Here is a 20154-nt window from a genome sequence, read left to right as displayed (position 1 = left end):
TTTCTTGACTCCAAATGAAAAAATCTCTACCAAACTAATACTGAATCTTTGTTTTCTTCTTGGCTTTATTTTATATTATTATCCAGCTTTCTTAAGACTTTTTGATGTACTGCTAGCTTACATAAAATAGAACAGAATGAAACATGTCAGTTTAATTGATTCTACTGAAAAGTATCTTAGTAGTTTGTTAATATTTGGCTTAGCAGAGAAATTTAACTTTTTAACTTAAAAATATTTTTACCAATAATGATGATGATTTTATATTATGTCAGGTATTTGCCATATGTAATTCAGAGTACCTTTTTGTTTCGTTTTGTGTTTGAAGAACACATCACTTTTATGTTATACTGGAGAGAATCATGGAAACAAAATAATTTGCCTAAAACACAAATTTTAGAGAGGAATTTCTAAAAGACTGCCATTGGAATTCATTCTTTCAGCAAACTTGTAGTGAATATCTGCTTTGTGTCAGGTGATTTGCTAGTTATGAAGGATACACAGCCTCAGCCTTGGAGGAGCTCACAGTTGGAAGTACAGTGTGATACATACTAGAATAAAAGGACGTGTAGCATATACTGAGGGCTCAAATGAGGGAGTAGCTGTGACAGGGAAGACATGGAAAAGTGACATTTATGCTGAATGTGAACAGATGTAAATATTCCAGCTGGATTAAATAGAGGAACTCTTCAGTGGAAAGGCAGGGGAGTAGAAAAGAAGCAGCACATGCAGAGAACTTCACACAATCTAGTATACCTAGACCACAGCAAGGAAGAAATAGGCTGGAGACAGTGTCTAGTAGTATTCCAAGGCAAGGAATTTGAACTTCTCATGTAGGACTGTTGAGCAATTAGGAAGATTTAACATATTCAGATTTTGGTTTTGTTTTTTTTTTTTTTAAAGATTTTATTTATTTATTTGAGACAGAATGAGAGAGAGAGAGAGCACATGAGAGGGGGGAGGGTCAGAGGGAGAAGCAGGCTCCCTGCCAAGCAGGGAGCCCGATGCGGGACTCGATCCCGGGACTCCAGGATCATGACCTGAGCCGAAGGCAGTCGCTTAACCAACTGAGCCACCCAGGCGCCCCTGGATTTTGTTTTCATAAAAAAAAAAAAACTAAAAAATTCTAAGGGATGGATTAAAGAATATTGAGACTAGATAGGGAGACTGATAACTGATTAATTAAAACATGTAAGATTGCTATGGAAGAAAGGGAGCAGATGACAGGAGGATGGTACCATTAACCAGAATACAGAATATAGGAGAAGAGTGGATTTGTGCTAAAATTCCCAGGTATTAAGGATAAGACTGTAAGTTAATTTTGGACCTGTTGGGTTTAAAATTATGTTCAGAATACCCAGATTGAACTATCCACTAGACAGTGGATATAGTAATGTTGTATGTCATAATAAAGAGCTTTGATCCCTTTTTATAAAAACTCAGTACTTGCATATGGTGCCACTGGAGCTGGGAAGACCCACACGATGCTAGGATCAGCTGCTGAACCTGGAGTAATGTATCTAACAATGTTAGACCTTTATAAATCCATGGATGAGATTAAAGAAGAGAAAGTATGTAGTACTGCAGTTTCTTATCTGGAGGTAAGTTGACAGAATCATTCTTTAGTTTAGTCAATAGTATTTAGAAATCTTTTTTTTTTTTTAATTTTATTATGTTATGTTAGTCACCATACATTACATCATTAGTTTTTGATGTAGTGATCCATGATCCATTGTTTTCGTATAACACCCAGTGCTCCATGCAGTATGTGCCCTTCTTAATACCCATCACCGGGCTAACCAATGCCCCCTCCCCCCTCCCCTCTAAAACCCTGTTTGTTTCTCAGAGTCCATAGTCTCATGGTTCATCTCACCCTCCAATTCCCCCCGCCCATTTTTCCCTTCCTTCTCCTAATGTCCTCCATCCTATTCCTTTTGTTCCACAAGTAAGTGAAACCCTATGATAATTGACTTTCTCTGCTTGACTTGTTTCACTTAGCATAATCTCCTCCAGTCCCATTCATGTTGATGCAAAAGTTGGGTATTCATCTTTTCTGATGGCTGAGTAATATTCCATTGTATATATGGATCACATCTTTATCCATTCATCTGTTGAAGGGCATCTCGGCTCTTTCCACAGTTTGGCTATTGCGGACATTGCTGCTATGAACATTGGGGTGCATATGGCCCTTCTTTTCACTACATCTGTGTCTTTGGGGTAAATACCCAGGAGTGCAATTGCTAGGTCATAGGGTAGCTCTAATTTTAAATTTTTGAGAAACCTCCACACTGTTTTCCAAAGTGGCTGTACCAACTTGCATTCCCACCAACAGTGTAAGAGGGTTCCCCTTTCTCCACAACCTCCCCAACATTTGTTGTTTCTTTCCCTGTCCATTTTGGCCATTCTAACTGGTGTAAGGTGGTATCTCAGTGTGTTTTTTTGTTTTTAAAGATTTTTTATTTATTTATTTATTTAACAGAGATAGAGAGCACAAGTAGGCAGAGCGGCAGACAGAGGGAGAAGGAGAAGCAGGCTCTCCGCCGAGCAGGGAGCCCTATGCGGGGCTCGATCCCAGGACCCTGGGATCATGACCCGAGCTGAAGGCAGCCGCTTAACCGACTGAGCCACTCAGGCGCCCCCTCAGTGTGGTTTTGATTTGGATTTCCCTGATGGCTAATGATGATGAACATTTTTTCATGTGTCTGTTAGCCATTTGTATGTCTTCTTCAGAGAAGTGTCTGCTCATCTTTTCTGCCCACTTTTTGACTTGGTTATTTTTTTGGGGGGTGTTGAATTTGAGAAGTTCTTTATAGATCTTGGATACCAGCCCTTTATCTGTAGTGTCATTTGCAAATATCTTCTCCCATTCTGTGGGTTGCCTCTTTGTTTTGTTGACTGTTTCCTTTGCTGTGCAGAAGCTTTTTATCTTGATGAAGTCCCAAAAGTTCATTTCTGATTTTCTTTCACTAGCTTTTGGAGATGTATCTTGAAAGAAGTTGCTGTGGCCGATGTCAAAGAGGTTACTGCCTATGTTCTCCTTTAGGATTTTGATGGATTCCTGTCTCACATTGAGGTCTTTCATCCACTTTGAGTTTATCTTTGTGAATGGTGTTACAGAATGGTCGAGTTTCATTCTTCTGCATGTGGCTGTCCAATTTTCCCAGCACCATTTATTGAAGAGACTGTCTTTTTTCCATTGCATGTTTTTTCCTGCTTTGTCAAAGATTATTTGACCATAGAGTTGAGGGTCCATATCTGGGTTCTCTGTTCTGTTCCATTGGTCTGTATGTCTGTTTTTGTGCCAGTACCATGCTGTCTTGGTGATCACAGCTTTGAAATCGGGCAACGTGATGCCCCCAGCTTTCTTTTTCTTTTTCAACATCTCCTTGGCGATTCGGGGTCTTTTCTGATTCCATACAAATTTTAGGATTGTTTGTTCCAGCACTTAGAAAAATGTCATTGGAATTTTGATCGGGATGACATTGAAGGTATAGATTGCTCTGGGTAGCATAGACATTTTAACAATGTTTATTCTTCCGATCCATGAGCATGGAATATTTTTCCATCTTTTTGTGTCTTCTTCAATTTCTTTCATGAGTGTTTTGTAGTTCCTAGAGTATAGATCCTTTACCTCTTTGGTTAGGTTTATTCCGAGGTATCTTATGGTTTTTGGTGCTATTGTAAATGGAATTGTTTCTTTAATTTCTCTTTCTACAGTTGCGTTGTTAGTGTATAAGAAAGCAACTGATTTCTGTGCATTGATTTTGTATCCTGCCACATTGCTGAATTGCTGGATGAGTTCTAGTAATTTGGGGGTGGAGTCTTTTGGGTTTTCCACATAAAGTATCATGTCGTCTGCAAAAAGAGAGAGTTTGACTTCTTCTTTGCCAATTTGAATACCTTTTATTTCTTTTTGTTGTCTGATTGCTGTTGCTAGGACTTCTAGTACTATGTTGAACAACAGTGGTGAGAGTGGGCACCCTTGACATGTTCCTGATCTTAAGGGAAAGGCTCTCAGCTTTTCCCCATTGAGGATGATATTCGCTGTGGGTTTTTCATAGATGGATTTTATGAGCTTGAGGAATGTTCCCTCTATCCCTATACTCTGGAGAGTTTTAATCAGGAAAGGATGTTGTATTTTGTCAAATGCTTTTTCTGCATCAATTGAGAAGACCATATGGTTCTTCTCCCTCCTCTTGTTAATGTGTTCTATCACAATGATTGATTTGCGAATGTTGAACCACCCTTGCATCCCGGGGATAAATCCCACTTGGTCGTGGTGGATGATCCTTTTAATGCATTGTTGGATCCTATTAGCTAGGATTTTGTTGACGATTTTGGAATCCGTATTCACTAGGGATATCGGTCTGAAATTCTCCTTTTTGATGGGGTCTTTGCCTGGTTTGGGGATTAAGGTAATGCTGGCCTCATAGAATGAGTTTGGAAGTTTTCCTTCTGTTTCTATTTTTTGAAACAGCTTCAGTAGAATAGGTATTATTTCTTCTTTGAATGTTTGGTAGAATTCCCCAGGGAATCCATCAGGCCCTGGACTCTTGTTTTTTGGGAGGTTTTTGATCACTGCTTCAATCTCGTTACTGGTTATTGGCCTATTCAGGTTGTCAATTTCTTCCTGTTTCAGTCTTGGCAACTTATAGGTTTCCAGGAAGCCCTCCATTTCATCCAGATTGCTCAGTTTATTGGCATATAGTTGATAATAATTTCTAATAATTGTTTCTATTTCCTTGGTGTTAGTCATGATCTCTTCCCTTTCATTCATAATTTTATTAATTTGGGTCCTTTCTCTTTTCTTTTGGATAAGTCTGGCCAGTGGTTTATCAATCTTATTAATTCTTTCAAAGAACCAGCTTCTAGTTTCATTGATCTGCTCTACTGTGTTTCTGGTTTCTAATTCATTGATTTCTGCTCTAATTTTAATTATTTCTCTTCTAATGGTGGCTTAGGTGTCGTTTGTTGCTTTTTCTCTAGTTCTTTAAGGTGTAGAGTTAGTTGGTAAATTTGGGATTTTTCTATTTTTTTGAGTGAGGCTTGGATGGCTATGTATTTCCCCCTTAGGACCGCTTTTGCAGTATCTCATAGGTTTTGGACCGATGTGTTTTCGTTCTCATTGATTTCCATGAATTGTTTAAGTTCTTCTTTGATTTCTTGGTTGACCCAAACATTCTTGAGCAGAGTGGTCTTTAGCTTCCAAGTGTTTGAATGTCTGCCAAATTTTTTCTTGTGATTGAGTTCCAGTTTTAGAGCACTGTCGTCTGAGAATATGCAGGGAATAATCTCAATCTTTTGGTATCGATTGAGACCTGATTTGTGATCCAGTATATGGTCTATTCTGGAGAAAGTTCCATGTGTGCTCGAGAAGAATGAGTATTCTGTTGTTTTAGGGTGGAATGTTCTGGAAATATCTATGAGGTCCATCTGGTCCAATGTATCATTCAAAGCTCTTGTTTCCTCGTTGATTTTCTGCTTAGATGATCTGTCCATTGCTGAGAGTGGAGTATTGAGGTCTCCTACAATTAACGTATTGTTATCAATATGACTCTTTATTTTGGTTAACAGTTGGCTTATGTAGATGGCTGCTCCCATGTTGGGGGCATAGATATTTACAATTGTTAGATCTTCTTGTTGGATAGACCCTTTAAGAATGATATAGTGTTCTTCTGTGTCTTTAATTACAGACTTTAGTTTAAAATCTAATTTGTCTGATATAATTGCTACCCCAGCTTTCTTTTGAGGTTCACTGGCATAGAAGATGGATATCCATCCCTTCACTTTCAGTCTGGATGTATCTTTAGGTTCAAAATGAGTCTTTTGTAGATAGCATATGGATGGGTCCTGTCTATCCAATCTGCAACCCTGTGCCATTTTATGGGAGCATTTAGGCCATTCATGTTGAGAGTGATTATTGAAAGATATGAATTAATTGTCATCATGTTGCCTGTGAAGACCTTGTTTTTATAGATTGTACCTGTAAATTTCTGTTGTATATCGCTCTTGGGGTCTTTCTCCTTTTATAGAACCCCCCTTAATATTTCTTGCAAGGCTGGCTTAGTGGTCACATATTCTTTCAGTTTCTGCTGGTCGTGGAAGCTCTGCATCTCTCCATCCATTCTAAATGACAGCCTTGCTGGAAAAAGTATTCTTGGCTGCATGTTCTTTTCATTTAGTACGCTGAATATGTCTTGCCAGGCCTTTCTGGCATGCCAGGTCTCTGTGGATACGTCTGACGTTATTCTGATGTTCCTCCCTCTGTACGTAAGGAATCTCTTCCCCCTTATTGCCCTTAAGGTGGTTTCCTTGGTTCTAAGATTTGCAAGTTTTATTATTACATGCCGGGGTGTTGGCCTGTTTTCCTTGATCTTGGGAGGGGTCCTCTCTGCCTCTGGGATGCAAATGTTTGTTTCATTCCCCAGATTAGGGAAGTTCTCAGCTACGATTTGCTCAAATACATCTTCTAGTCCTCTCTCTCTCTCCACTCCCTCCGGATTCCAATTATTCTGACACTGGAACGCTTCATGGTGTCATTTATTTCTCTGATTCTATTTTCATGGATTCTGTGTTGTTTTTCCCTGGCCTCCTCTTTTCCCTTTTTATCTATTATATTGTCTTCCAGGTCGCTTATTCGTTCTTCTGCCTCACTTCCCCTAGCTGTTAGATTATCTAGATTGGATTGGATCTCATTGATAGCATTTTTAAATTCTGCCAATTCAGCTTTCATTTCTGCCCTTAGAGACTCTATGTTGCCATTACTTGATTTCTCCATTCTAGCGATTGTCTTCATAATTGCTAGCCTGAATTCCATCTCCGACATCTTGGTTATATCTGCATCCATTTGTAAATCTGCAGCATAAGTCATAATCTCTGAGTCTTTTCTGTTTTGGGGGATCCTCCTCCTAGTCATTCTGTTGATGGGTGTTTGAGGGAATGTATAGAGTCCAAATTATTGACCAGAACCCAAGCAAGATGCACCTGTTTTCTTGGGACCTTAGGGTTGCTCTTGTTTTCCCAGCCTGTCTTCTGGGGAAGGGGCCTGCCGCGCTGTTACTCAGGCAACCCTGTTTGGGCGGAGTTGCCCTGTGCCCCTGTGGCGGGGGATGGGCTCAGTGGGAATCAGTCTTTGGGGCTTTTGTTCTCTGGCGCCTTTCCCTGGTGACTTTCCGCGTCTCTTCCGCAAGTCAGAGCAGAAGAGACCGTTTCCAACCCTCTGCCTCAGAGCAGAGAGACCTCAGTCTGTTCTTCAGTGAACTCTCCAGGCCACACTGTCTCTGTTTCTGTCCGTGCTGCTATAAACTGCAGCGTCCTGGGTTGTGCGCCCCTCCGCAGTGCTCCCAGTCCTGCCTCCAGGTCGGGGCACATCTCTGCCCTTTGTGCTTCTAAAACTGACAGCTGCTCCCAGTTGGCGCGCTCGCGACTCCGCCGCTCGGGGTTTCCACCCCGGGGGGTTGCAGTTCACCAGTGCGACCCCGGCACACCGGGTTTCGTCTCGGAGGCTGCAGTTCTCATGCACGCGACCGTCAGTCCGGGTTTCTGTCCAGGGGGCTGCGGTTCGCATGCGCGCGATGCCGCTGCACTGGTTTTCCACCCCAGGGGCTGCCCTAAAGTCCTTTACCGATGCTACGGGTCTGCGAGTCTGTGCCCATCCCCAGCGCGTGAGGCTGTCATTCACCCTTGGTGTAGGATCCCCATGTCCAGGCACCCTTCCGCTGCCGTTTATCCTCCGATATCTGCCCGCAGAATCACGGCTCTCCGCTTCGTACCTCAAAACCAACCGCCTGTGATATTCTGTTTGTAGAGATCCAGATCTTCTTACATCTCAGGCTCGTTTCGTGGGTGCTCAGAGTGGTCTGGTAGATATCCAGGTCAATTCCGGGAACCAGTTGAAATAGGGTCCCCTACTCCTCCACCATCTTTCCCCCCTCCCCTTTAGAAATCTTTAAGAAGTACCATGGCCCATTCAAACTATTCTGTCATATAGAATTTTCTTATGAATATATAAAATCATTAAAATTCCTGGTCTTAAGTATTTGTTACGCATCTTACTCTTTTTCTGCGGAGTATTTTATTTTGGCCTAATTTCTGATTAGCAAGATTAGCACAAAGAACTTCCAGATACCCTTTATCCAGATCCCCCATATGTTAACATTTTACTATCTTTGCTTTCTCCCTCTGTATGTGTGTGTATCTATTTCTTTTTCTGAACTGTTTAAGTTACAGACTTGTAAAAACAGGACATTTTCTTAAATAACCACTGAATAGTTATCAAAATCAGGAAATTAATAATGATTGAACACCAGTACCTAATCTATAAATCTTAATAAGATTTTGCCAATTATTCTGATGATGCCCTTTATTGAAAAAGAAAATCTAAGATCATAAATTGCATTCAGTTGTTATATCTCTTTAGTCTCAATCTGGATTTTTTTCTGTGTTTTATGTCACTGTCATAAAGCCCCTAATTGGGGTTAGTCAATGATTAGATTCAGGTTATGCACTGGCAGAAACACCATGGAAGTAATGTTGAGTTCTTATAGTAGCATATCAAGAGGCTGGTATGGTTAGTTAGTCCCATTACTGGCTTTGTTAACTTTGATCCATTTCATTATGTTGGTCTTGGCAGAATTTCTGCACTATAAAGATACTACTTTACCCTTTATCCTCTTATTCCTCAAATTTTCATCTGTTACTATTGACATCCACTGATGATTCATGCCTAAATCAATTATTATTATGATGGTAGATAATAGTGATATTTAAATTCCATCATTTTGTCTACATTTATTCATTGGCTTTCTACTATATGGAAGAACTTTTCCTTTATTATATCAGTGTGGATTCATAGATTCTTAATATTATTTAATAGCTTATAATCCTTTTCCAAAATTATTTATTCGTATGCTCATATGCTAGATTTGGCCAATCAAGGCTCCTTCATGCTGTCTCTTATGTCCTCATTCTTTGAGGTCTTCTGCCCCCTTAGTAATAGGTGACATTCAACAAGTCATAACTAGGATATAGACACACTAACTTTTCATTCAGGTAGTGTTTCAGATACCAGTAAAGAAACAAATCCATGATTTTACTGCCTATTCATTTGTGGTATCAGAGAAAAAAATTCTGGTAGTCACAGCTCTCTTGTTGACAACTGGTAGTTTGATTCCTACTGAGAAAGGTTCTTCACATTTCAAAAATTGGTTAAGATATGTATGTTGATAAAAATTTTCTTGTCTACAGAACTTGGAAATAAAAGAAAAATAAAACTCCTTTTCTATAGTTAAGTACTGAAAAAAATTGCTTTGAACTTAATTAGGGGTAAAGAACATAGCAATATTATTTATTTCTTCCTTAGACCCTTTTATAAATGGGCGAATTTTGAAATTTGGTTATTTTTATAATGTTTTTAATTGTTTTTTATTTCTTTTAATCCGCCTTTGTTTTATTAATGGTAAGGCAATGTCTGATCTAATGGCTTTCCACTCAGGCTGTGCACCATAGTTGGCTTATGGAGGTTTTAAAAACAGACATGCCTAGGCCTCAACCCTTGGATATTTTAATTTAATAGGTCCTGATTGTGGCCGAGGCATCTATGTTTTTTAAAAGCTCCCAGGTGATTCTGATGTGTAGACTGGCTTGAGATTGGTTGTTCTAATTTTGTATTTTGTATGATTGAAATGGGAAAGGGGAAGCATTTGAAAAGTGACTACTGCTTATCAGAAAAATAAGAACCAAAAAATTACATCTTCATATTTTACTACTTTTAAGAGTTTTATTACATTTAAAAGTGGTTATCATTCATTGTAGAAAATCTTACCAGCAATGAAGTATCACTACAGACTATTTATTAGAACATAGAAATAACTTATACCAAATAATTCTTAAAGCCTAAGTCTGTATGCTTTTTTAAATCTTACCAGTTGTGATCATTTGGTTGGCAAGTAGAAAATTAAGTACCTTTAATAAATTTGTAAAAACAGATCAATAGCACTATTTCTATACATTGTTTATAGAAATTATTTGAAAAATTGCTAAAAAATTACTAAAAAAGGAATTGCTTACAGAAATTACTGGGGGAAAAAAATTGCCAAAGACCTAAAATACAGATGTATATTCAGTGCCATGCAGTAGAATGAGGATATCTGGACTCCCATCCTTACACTGCTATTACTTTTGTGACCATGAACAAATCACTTAACCTCCTAGGGCCTTAGTTCCTAAAGAGGGAGTAAAGGGGACCTATTATGGGACTTATTATTAAGAATTGCATATTAAATTTAATGTAAATAAAGGAGAAATGAAATAAATACTGTCGATCCTTGAGTATGGGTTTTAACTCTTAAGCTCAACAATTTAAAAAGTTTTGACCTTTTGGACATCATGAAATAATAAACATCTTCAGTAAGAACCATGCCACCTCCATATAACTTACTAGAATTTCCCAAGACCATGTGTCCCATATACTTCCAGAAAATAGGAGAAGGCAATTCAAGCTATCTTATTTCTGTTTCACCGTAATCATCAAGTTAGGAATTATGGAGAGAGAGTGTAATGATTCCACCCTTAAATTTCAGTTGCAAACTGAAAACTCTTCTGTTTTTTCAGATGATAGAAAATTAATGGCAGCCTGAGATAGAAGGGGTGAGATGAATGCAAATGAGTTGCTGCTTACCTTTAAGATGTAATTCTAATACAATTTTAAGTCAGCAACATGTGTGATGTCACTATTATTTCAACATCAGTGCTAAAGCAGGGTTTTTTTTTGGTTTTTGTTTTGTTTTTCCTTAAGGTATATAATGAACAGATTCGTGACCTCTTAGTAAATTCAGGGCCACTTGCTGTTCGGGAAGACGCCCAAAAAGGGGTAGTCGTTCAGGGATTGACTTTACATCAGGTATGTTTATAAATTTCTTTTTCCTTATTGTAATAATAAGTGTGGTTATTTAGCCATTTATTTATTTTCTGTTGTGTTCAAGAAAGAAGAAAAATAATGAAGGGCAGAATTAAAATAATCAGAATACTCTTCAATATTATTTTGTTTTCCTTTGAAATAATTGAATGAGCTTTTCTTTTTGTAGTTGTTTTTAGGCAAGAGGGTTGGGGTTTTTTGTTTGTTTGTTTTTTAGAGAGAGCAAGAGCTCAAGGGGAGGGACAGAGGGAGAAAGAGAATCTTAAGCAGGCTCTACACCCAGCATGGAGCCCAACATGGGGTTCAGTCTCACAACCCTGAGATTATGACCTGAGCCAAAATCAAGATTCCAATGCTTAACTGACTGAGCCACCCAGTCACTCTAAATGAGCTTTTCTTTTAAAAATCTTGCAAATTTAAACTCTGTATTCTGCTTAATACATTTATATTTTATCTCCTCCAATAGATAAGATCTTATCTTTTATTTCTCATATAACACCAAAGAATAGTTGACCCTTGAACAACATGGGTTTGAGATGAACAGGTCCTCTTATATGCGGATTTTTTTAATAAATACAGTACACTATACAGTGGCTAACTGAATAAAATAAATACAGTACAGTACTGCAAGTGTATTTTCTCTTTCTTATGATTCTCTTCATAACATTTCCTTTTCTCTAGCTTCATTTATTGTAAGAATATAGTATATAATATATGTAATATACAAAATCTGTATTAACTGTTCATATAATCAGTAAGGTTTGAAGTCAACAGTAGGTTATTAGCAAAACTTTTGGGAAGTCATAAGTTACATGTGGATTCTCAGTTGCCTGGAGGGGAGAGGTGTGTCAGTGCCCTGAACCCCCGCATTGTTCAAAGGTAAACTGTATATCTTTTGCTTAGTACTATGTAGGAAATATTTAATGGGATACAATTTATAGAATGCATTTTTACCTTTTATTTTATCTTTAAAAGTCTTTTTTCTTGTTAAAAGTTTATTAAAAATTTTAAAGATAGATGGCTATTTGTATGTTTTTCTTCCACTTAAAACTTCTCTAGCCCAAATCCTCAGAGGAGATTTTACAGTTATTGGATAGTGGAAACAAAAACAGGACACAGCATCCCACTGATATGAATGCCACATCTTCTCGTTCTCATGCTGTTTTCCAGGTAACAGGCCATTTCTTGTTAAGAAATCTTGTTCTTAAAATTTAATTTAAAATAAACAAAGCCAAATTCATGTGGGGTAATTTTCATATATGCAAATAAAATCCCTTCAGCTGTCTGCTCCTTCCTCAGCATTTCCTTTATTTTGGAGCTTTGAATAGATTTTATCAAGAATAATCAGAATTGAGATGATGTAAATCAGAAGTATAAATTTTTACTGTGTGAAGATACAGGATAGTAAGGTGGTAGCGTTAAAGGGTTTTTTTCCTTGTGTTTTTTAGTTAGTGAAAATATTTAATCTTTCCTAAGGATAATCTTATATTCAGAGCAGACCTTCTCTTTTTAGGTATAGATTTACAGAAGCAATAAATTGGGGAGATTCTGATTCACTTTTTTAAAGATTTCATCATAGGGACCTTGCAAATACTTGCATTCCTTAAGGACATTGATTGCATTGATACAGTTCTTTTTAGGAATACAATTCTAGAAAGAGGTAAAGCATATGTTAGTAGCTATTATTTTTTGTAGTTTCCAGTCCTGTTAAAATCCAAATTACTTTATAGCTTCATTCTGGATTATGCTAGTGTAACCCAATTTACAGTAAGAAATTGATATAGTTGAAAGAATTCATATCTGAGGCAATCAAGTCATTCAGAAAGTCACCAGCTCATAAAATTTTATTAATCCTTTATGTTCTTTCCACTAACTCTTCATTTATCAGTAGTCATAAGAGAAATGTTTATCTATGACACTGAAATTTCCCCAAAATGTCTTTAGACCCTGCCCTATATGAATATTAACAAAGATCTTTATAATGGAATAATAGCTAATCTTACCAATCTACTTAATTTATTTCAGTTAAACTACAAATTCAATAAATTATGCTTTACTCTAATGGACTGAACATGACATGTATATTTTACTATTTTTTTTATGGGATATTTTCTTAATTATAATTACAACAGTTTTGGGAATTAGAATACTCTTAGACTTCAGTTTGGGTCAACATTAAAATTCAGCTTTCCTTGAGGAACAATTCCTGGAGACATGCACATTCTGACCACTGCCTTTGGTTTTTGGTTAGGAACATTATTTCTAGAGTACCTGTGCCCCAACCACAACCTCTGATAATTCTATGATCTGGCACAGGGGTTACCAGAACACAAATGGCAGTTGTTTTGAGCTTCTATCAGATCAGGAGTTATTTGCCCTCTGGTACATATGTAGGAAATCTTTTCATTTTTGAGTTTTTTTCAACTTCCATAATTATTTCTGGTGTTCTTGGATATCAGCCAATCAGATTATTATACTTTGTTCAGTTTGTTTTTAAAATGAAAATAATTTTGATTTCATGTTCTTTTAAAAATAAAGGGCATGTTTCCTTTTTAATTTTGTTAAATCTTATCCTCATTTTTCCTATTCTGTAATTTCAAAAAGATTTATTTGCGACAACAAGACAAAACAGCAAGTATCAGTCAAAATGTACGAATTGCCAAGATGTCACTCATTGACCTGGCAGGGTCTGAGAGAGCCAGTACTACCAGTGCTAAAGGAACCCGGTTTATTGAAGGCACAAATATTAATCGATCACTCTTAGCTCTTGGGAATGTTATCAATGCCTTAGCAGATACAAAGGTAGGTACTTTATGTTTCTTTATTTTAAGTATTTTGAAATATTGAAATATGTGTAATTCCTAGGAAGTTACTACTTAAAATAGTTTTGTTTTGAAGATCTGTTATATACCAAATTTCAAGAATATATCAGTAATATTTGATAGAGCAAAGACTGTAGAAAGTCTATGATATCAAATAAAGCTGTGTTTGGTTTGGTTTGGCTTAGTTTTAATTTCCAGTTTTATAATTAGAATTTGTTGAAAGAAATGTATTGAATATCATATTGATAGTTAATATTCTATGGTACTTTCTCATCACTTATTTTAAACCTGATTAATAAAATGACCATTTAGTGATCACTACACAACAAGCATAATTGAATTGGGATAAATACAAAAACTACATTTTAGGAAAACAAATTCTGTTCTGATTAGTATTTTATATACTATAAAATTGGGTTAAATATTAAGAGTTAATTTTTCTTCAGATGAGGGGCTTAAAATACAAAATATAATTAAATCACCTAATAGTATAATGTTTATTAGTTGCTTTTAGGCCATTTAAAAATATTTTACATCTACTATATGCCAGAGTGCTTACTAGAACACAGCATATTTGACAACTTCTGTATTGGTAAAACTGACTTCCTTTTTTTTTAATTAAAATGTGATCATTAATTTAAGTTGAAGCCAGGTTCAAGCTTTAAGAAATTTCTTTATTTAGGAAAATACAAGTCAACGAGTGCTAGGAAAATGTTGTATTTTGAATTAGTAAGAGTATATTAAAATGATTTGGGAAGTCTTTTTTAAAAAAAACAAATTCCTGAAATCATGTAAAGGCAAAGATGTCCTCTGTTTTCTAAGTTAAAATCTCAAACATGTAAGCAGACAGTATGATATAGAGACTGGTTTTCTAAACTTAAGCCATTTATAGCATTTTTTCCATACCAACTTAATTTTTTTTTAATTTTTTTATTGTTACGTTAATCACCATACATTACATCATTAGTTTTAGATGTAGTGTTCCATGATTCATTGTTTGTGCATAACACCCAGTGCTCCATGCAGAACGTGCCCTCTTTAATACCCATCACCAGGCTAACCCGTCCTCCCACCCCCCCCCAGAACCCTCAGTTACACCAACTTAATTTTTAATAATTGACTCCTATTGAGTCATTTATGAGTCCGTGTTTAATGCATGTCTTGTACATATAAAATCATTTCAAGTTAACACCAGCAGCGCGCATTCCACACTATGTGGGAAACACTGCTATGGTGGAAAGCACAGTACTACTGGGAGCTGGGACACCTAGGGCCTATTTCTAGCTCTGAGTTATCAGCCATGTTAACTGAAGCAAGTCATTTCACTTTTTGTTTAGCATCCGTTTTTCTCTTCTGTAATGTGAAAAATTTACATTGTATAACATAAGGTTGCTTTCAGCTTAACATTATAATGTTCTGTTTTTAGGGAAGTTGTGCTTTTTGGAAAATTTGTTTTTTACTTTAAAATCAGAACTGTATCTTTTAAGTAAAGGAAAACCTAGAAATATAAGTTCTCTTAGAGCTGTGTTATCCTTTCAGACAAAGTCTCTGTAAGATTATAGTTTTAATTTACTTTGTATCCATGTTAGCTAATTATTTAATGAGAGAAATAGCTCTCTGCCATGCAGGATTCTTATTATTCCTATAGTAGATTTGAATAGGTCATACATTGCTTTTGTATTTTAATTTCTTTTTAAATAATGGAGATTTTTTTTATATGAACATTTTGTTTCTGATAAAGAAAAGTTAATATGGAAAGATTTTGTTAACTATACCCCACACTCAGTTTTCCCAGTTGTTAACATCTCACATTTATTTGGTATACTTACCACAACTGATGAACCAATATTGATGTTTTTTTATTAACTAAAGTTTATATTTATTTAGATGGGAACATAATCTTTAAGTAGGATATTTGTTTTATATATTCACTCAGTAGTTCCATAAGATTCATTATCATCATTTCGATCACCAATTATATCGTAAGTCTGGGCAAAGTTGGGCAGTGCTTGAATTCTTAGAGTGAAGTGATAGCAGGTTTGAATTTAAATGTGGAAAATGACATAAGAATTCTTTTTTTGTTCTTTCAGAGAAAGAACCCGCATATTCCTTACAGAAATAGTAAGCTCACTCGCTTGTTAAAGGATTCTCTTGGAGGAAACTGTCAAACTATAATGATAGCTGCTGTTAGTCCTTCCTCTGTGTTCTACGATGACACGTATAACACTCTTAAGTATGCTAACCGTGCAAAGGACATTAAATCTTCTGTAAGTGTGTTTAGTCTGCCTTTGTTGTAAGGGCATTGGATGTATACTATTTTTATAACTTTAAAAAATGTTAATTAGAGTTGTATTTTTACTAAGGAATTAGCAAACAGGGTTAGAAATGTCTATTAGCTTGGTTAATTGAGCATTAACTTGGACAATTAAACCATTAAGCATCTTGATTACATATATAATAGATATTATTATTTAGTCTTTTGGGAGCTAGGATGCTTTAGTGCCTTTCTTCCTGACCTTTTTCATATCATGGCACATGATATTTTGATGGTACACTGGAATAATTGGTCAGAGCTTTAGCATATTTGTTACAGCCAAGGATAATGTTATCTGCTTTAACTTAGCACCACCCCTTTCTACCTGAAAACCTTGGACATGTTAGGTAATCTCTCCAAGCCTCAGTCATTTCATCTGTAAAATAGATATATCTGCCTCAGTTTATAAAGTAAATAGCCCTTTTAAAATAATTCATAATATTGATGTAACCAATCTCTATATAGCTCTAATGATATAATAATGATTGGTTAGGTCAGTATTTTTGCCAGTAATTTGGGGTGACTAAAAAAATATAAGTCAACCGTGATGTATTTTTAAAATCGCAGGATCTCAGGGTCAGAAAAAACCAAGAGTTTAAGTGGTATAATGGCTTCTGCTGTTTACCCCTCTGCTACTCCCACTGTATGAAGATGAGCAGGTTATTGTCTTTTTTTTTTTTTATGTTAGTCACCATACAGTACATCATTAGTTTTTGATGAAGTGTTCCATGATTCATTGTTTGCGTGTAACACCGAGTGCTCCAAGCAGTATGTACCCTCGTTAATACCCATCACTGGGCTAACCAATCCCCCCCACCCCCCTCCCCTCTAAAATCCTCAGTTTGTTTCTTGGAGTCCAGAGTCTCTCGTGGTTCGTCTCCCCCTCCGATTTCTCCCCCTTCATTTTTCCCTTCCTTCTCCTAATGTCCTCCATGCTATTCCTTATGTTCCACAAATAAGTGAAACCATATGATAATTGACTTTCTCTGCTTGACTTGTTTCACTTAGCATAATCTCCTCCAGTCCCATTCATGTTGATGCAAACGTTGGGTATTCATCCTTACTGATGGCTGAGTAACATTCCATCATATATATGGACCACATCTTCTTTATCCATTCGTCTGTTGAAGAGCATCTCGGCTCTTTCCACAGTTTGGCTATTGTAGACATTGCTGCTATGAACATTGGGGTGCATATGTCCCTTCTTTTCACTACATCTGTATCTTTGGGGTAAATACCCAGTAGTGCAATTGCTGGGTCATACGGTAGCTCTATTTTCAACTTTTTGAGGAACCCCCACACTGTTATTGTCTTTCTTAAAGAAATGTTCATATAATCTATATAATTAATTGGAAAAGGATATTCTCTATGGGTATGCAAAGCTTTTCACACGTTTTTCATGTAGTCCTTACAGCAACCCACTGAGGAAGGCTCTACTTCACAGTTGAGGAATCCCATGCTCAGAATTTTAAGTACCAAATTCTAAATCAGTTAAGTGAGAAGTGGACAGGGCCTCGAAATCAAGTATTTGAACTTCTGTTTGATGTTCTTCCACTATTCCGTAGCTGCCAAGGAGCCCATACAATTATAAAAAGGATAAAATGTAATAACTCGTTAAAAACTAGTGAGCTTAGAAATTATTGAAACTTAAAATTATCTCTAAATTTCTTAGAAGTCAGAGGAAAAAGAAAGTGGGCAATTTTAATTATAATGTGAAGAATGCTTTGTAAGTTCTTAAAACTACCTTTCTCAGATAGTAAGATAATTTCTTTATTATTTCATTTATTTTATAAATGTGCTCAGCATATCTTCTTGTTATAGATTTTGAACATAAGTGTAATTGATCATGATTGTCACATGATTGTAATTGTCACAAATTCTGAATTCATGGAGCTGAATTAATAAGGATATAATGCCATTTTTTTGTATATATAGTTATGTGATTATCTCTCTATACATATGCAATCATAATTTCTATCTTTTTAACAGTTGAAGAGCAATGTTCTTAACCTCGACAATCATATAACTCAGTATGTAAAGATCTGTAATGAGCAGAAGGAAGAGGTATGTCTAATTTCCCTTAGTTCCTCATTTATGGGATTCTGCAAACTTATGCCTACAAATTTGACGTTTTTTCCTATTACAGTTGAAAATCTGGCATGTTCAGTTATTTTTCACAGCTAAAATTTTTCTGTAGCCACGTATAATAGAGATAAATAATTTGTATTTTAACTAGTGTTTCTCTCTACTAGATATTAATGTTAAAAGAAAAATTAAAAGCCTATGAAGAACAGAAAGCCCTTACTGAGGAAAATAACAAAGCAAAATTAATGATTTCAAACCCTCAGGAAAAAGAAATTGAAAGGTAAAAATGACATTAAGATCTCACTTTGAGGATTTTATGGTTTTAAAATTTAGTCAGATATTTTATGTTATCATTTGTTGTATGTCTTTATATATTCTCAACTGAATTCAGGAAGCCACTGACTACTGCTCTTTATATTTTGCACACTTTGGAGATCAGATCATTTTAATATGTGATTGTGATTATACCAGGACTTAGGTATAAGATGGAGAAAGTAAGGCCGATTATGTCACTTACGAAATTAGTTTTTTAGCAGTTTTCATATTTTTCTTCTCAGGTGTCTTATTCCATTCAGGCTGTTGTAACAAAATACCACAGACTGGTCTCTTAAAAACAAAACAAACAAAATTATTTCTCATAGTTCTGGAGGTTGGAAGTCCCAAGATCAGGGGGCTGGCATAGTTGGGTGAAGGCATTTCTTTCAAGCTGAAGATTTCAATGCCTGAATCCTCATATGGACTCTGGGAGCCTCTTTTTAAGGTTACTAATCTCATCCACGGCGGGGTGGGGGGTTCCTGCCCTCATGAACTGATTACCTCCCAAAGGCCCCACCTCCTAATACCATCACCTTGCGTGTTAGGTTTCAACATAGGAATTTTGGGTAACAAACATTTAGGCAGTCTCATCTGGCATAATATCATTATTCGTATAATTCATATAAATTTTATCTACCTTTTCTTGACTATGTATAACTAATAATTCATGTATTTAGTTTGTTTAGTTAATTATTTGAAGGGACATCTCTGAGAGATATAAATTAATATAGAATTTTGATAAATTCCACCTAAGCTTTTTAACAGGTAAATTTTTTTTTATTCTTATGTTAGTCCGCATACATTACATCATTAATTTTAGATGAAGTGTTCCATGATTCATTGTTTGTGCATAACACCCAGTGCTCCATGCAGAATGTGCCCTCCTCAATACCCACCACCAGGCTAACCCATCCTCCCACCCCCCTCCCCTCTAGAACCCTATTTGTTTTTCAGAGTCCATCATCTCTCATGGTTCATCTACCCCTCCGATTTCCCCCGCTTCATTCTTCCCCTCCCGCTACCTTCTTCTTCTTTTTTTTTTTCTTAACATATATTGCATTATTTGTTTCAGAGGTACAGATCTGAGATTCAACAGTCTTGCACAATTCACAGCACTTACCAGAGCACATACCCTCCCCAGTGTCTATCACCCAGTCACCCCATCCCTCCCACCCCACCCCCCACTCCAGCAACCCTCAGTTTGTTTCCTGCGATTAAGAATTCCTCATATCAGTGAGATCATATGATACATGTCTTTCTCTGTTTGGCTTATTTCACTCAACATAATACCCTCCAGTTCCATCCATGTCATTGCAAATGGCAAGATCTCATTCCTTTTGATGGCTGCATAATACTCCATTGTATATATATACCACATCTTCTTTATCCATTCATCTGTCGATGGACATCTTGGCTCTTTCCACAGTTTGGCTATTGTGGACATTGCTGCTATAAACATCGGGGTGCACATACCCTTTCGGATCCCTACTTTTGTATCTTTGGGGTAAATACCCAGTAGTGCAATTGCTGGATCATATGGTAGCTCTATTTTCAACTTTTTGAGGAACCTCCATACAGTTTTCCAGAGTGGCTGCACCAGCTTGCATTCCCACCAACAGTGGAGGAGGGTTCCCCTTTCTCCGCATCCCCGCCAACATCTGTCGTTTCCTGACTTGTTAATTTTAGCCATTCTGACTGGTGTGAGG

The 20154-nt window shown here is 36.5% G+C and overlaps 1 protein-coding gene across 1 annotated transcript in view; it reads left to right on the top strand.

Moving 5' to 3' along the window:
* Positions 1–20154, top strand: part of KIF18A (kinesin family member 18A) — a 91049-nt gene that overhangs the window by 9422 nt on the left and 61473 nt on the right. The window contains exons 3-9 of the mRNA XM_035012478.1: positions 1441–1598; positions 10793–10897; positions 11972–12082; positions 13517–13714; positions 15825–16001; positions 18038–18112; positions 18301–18413. Of these exons, the coding sequence (XP_034868369.1) occupies positions 1441–1598; positions 10793–10897; positions 11972–12082; positions 13517–13714; positions 15825–16001; positions 18038–18112; positions 18301–18413 (937 nt within the window). The remainder of the gene's footprint in view (positions 1–1440; positions 1599–10792; positions 10898–11971; positions 12083–13516; positions 13715–15824; positions 16002–18037; positions 18113–18300; positions 18414–20154) is intronic.

The sequence above is a fragment of the Mirounga leonina genome, unplaced genomic scaffold, assembly GCF_011800145.1.
Source record: "Mirounga leonina isolate KUSES-001 unplaced genomic scaffold, KU_Mleo_1.0 Mir_166, whole genome shotgun sequence".
Lineage (NCBI taxonomy): Eukaryota > Metazoa > Chordata > Mammalia > Carnivora > Phocidae > Mirounga > Mirounga leonina.
This window is presented reverse-complemented; position numbering and strand designations above follow the sequence as displayed.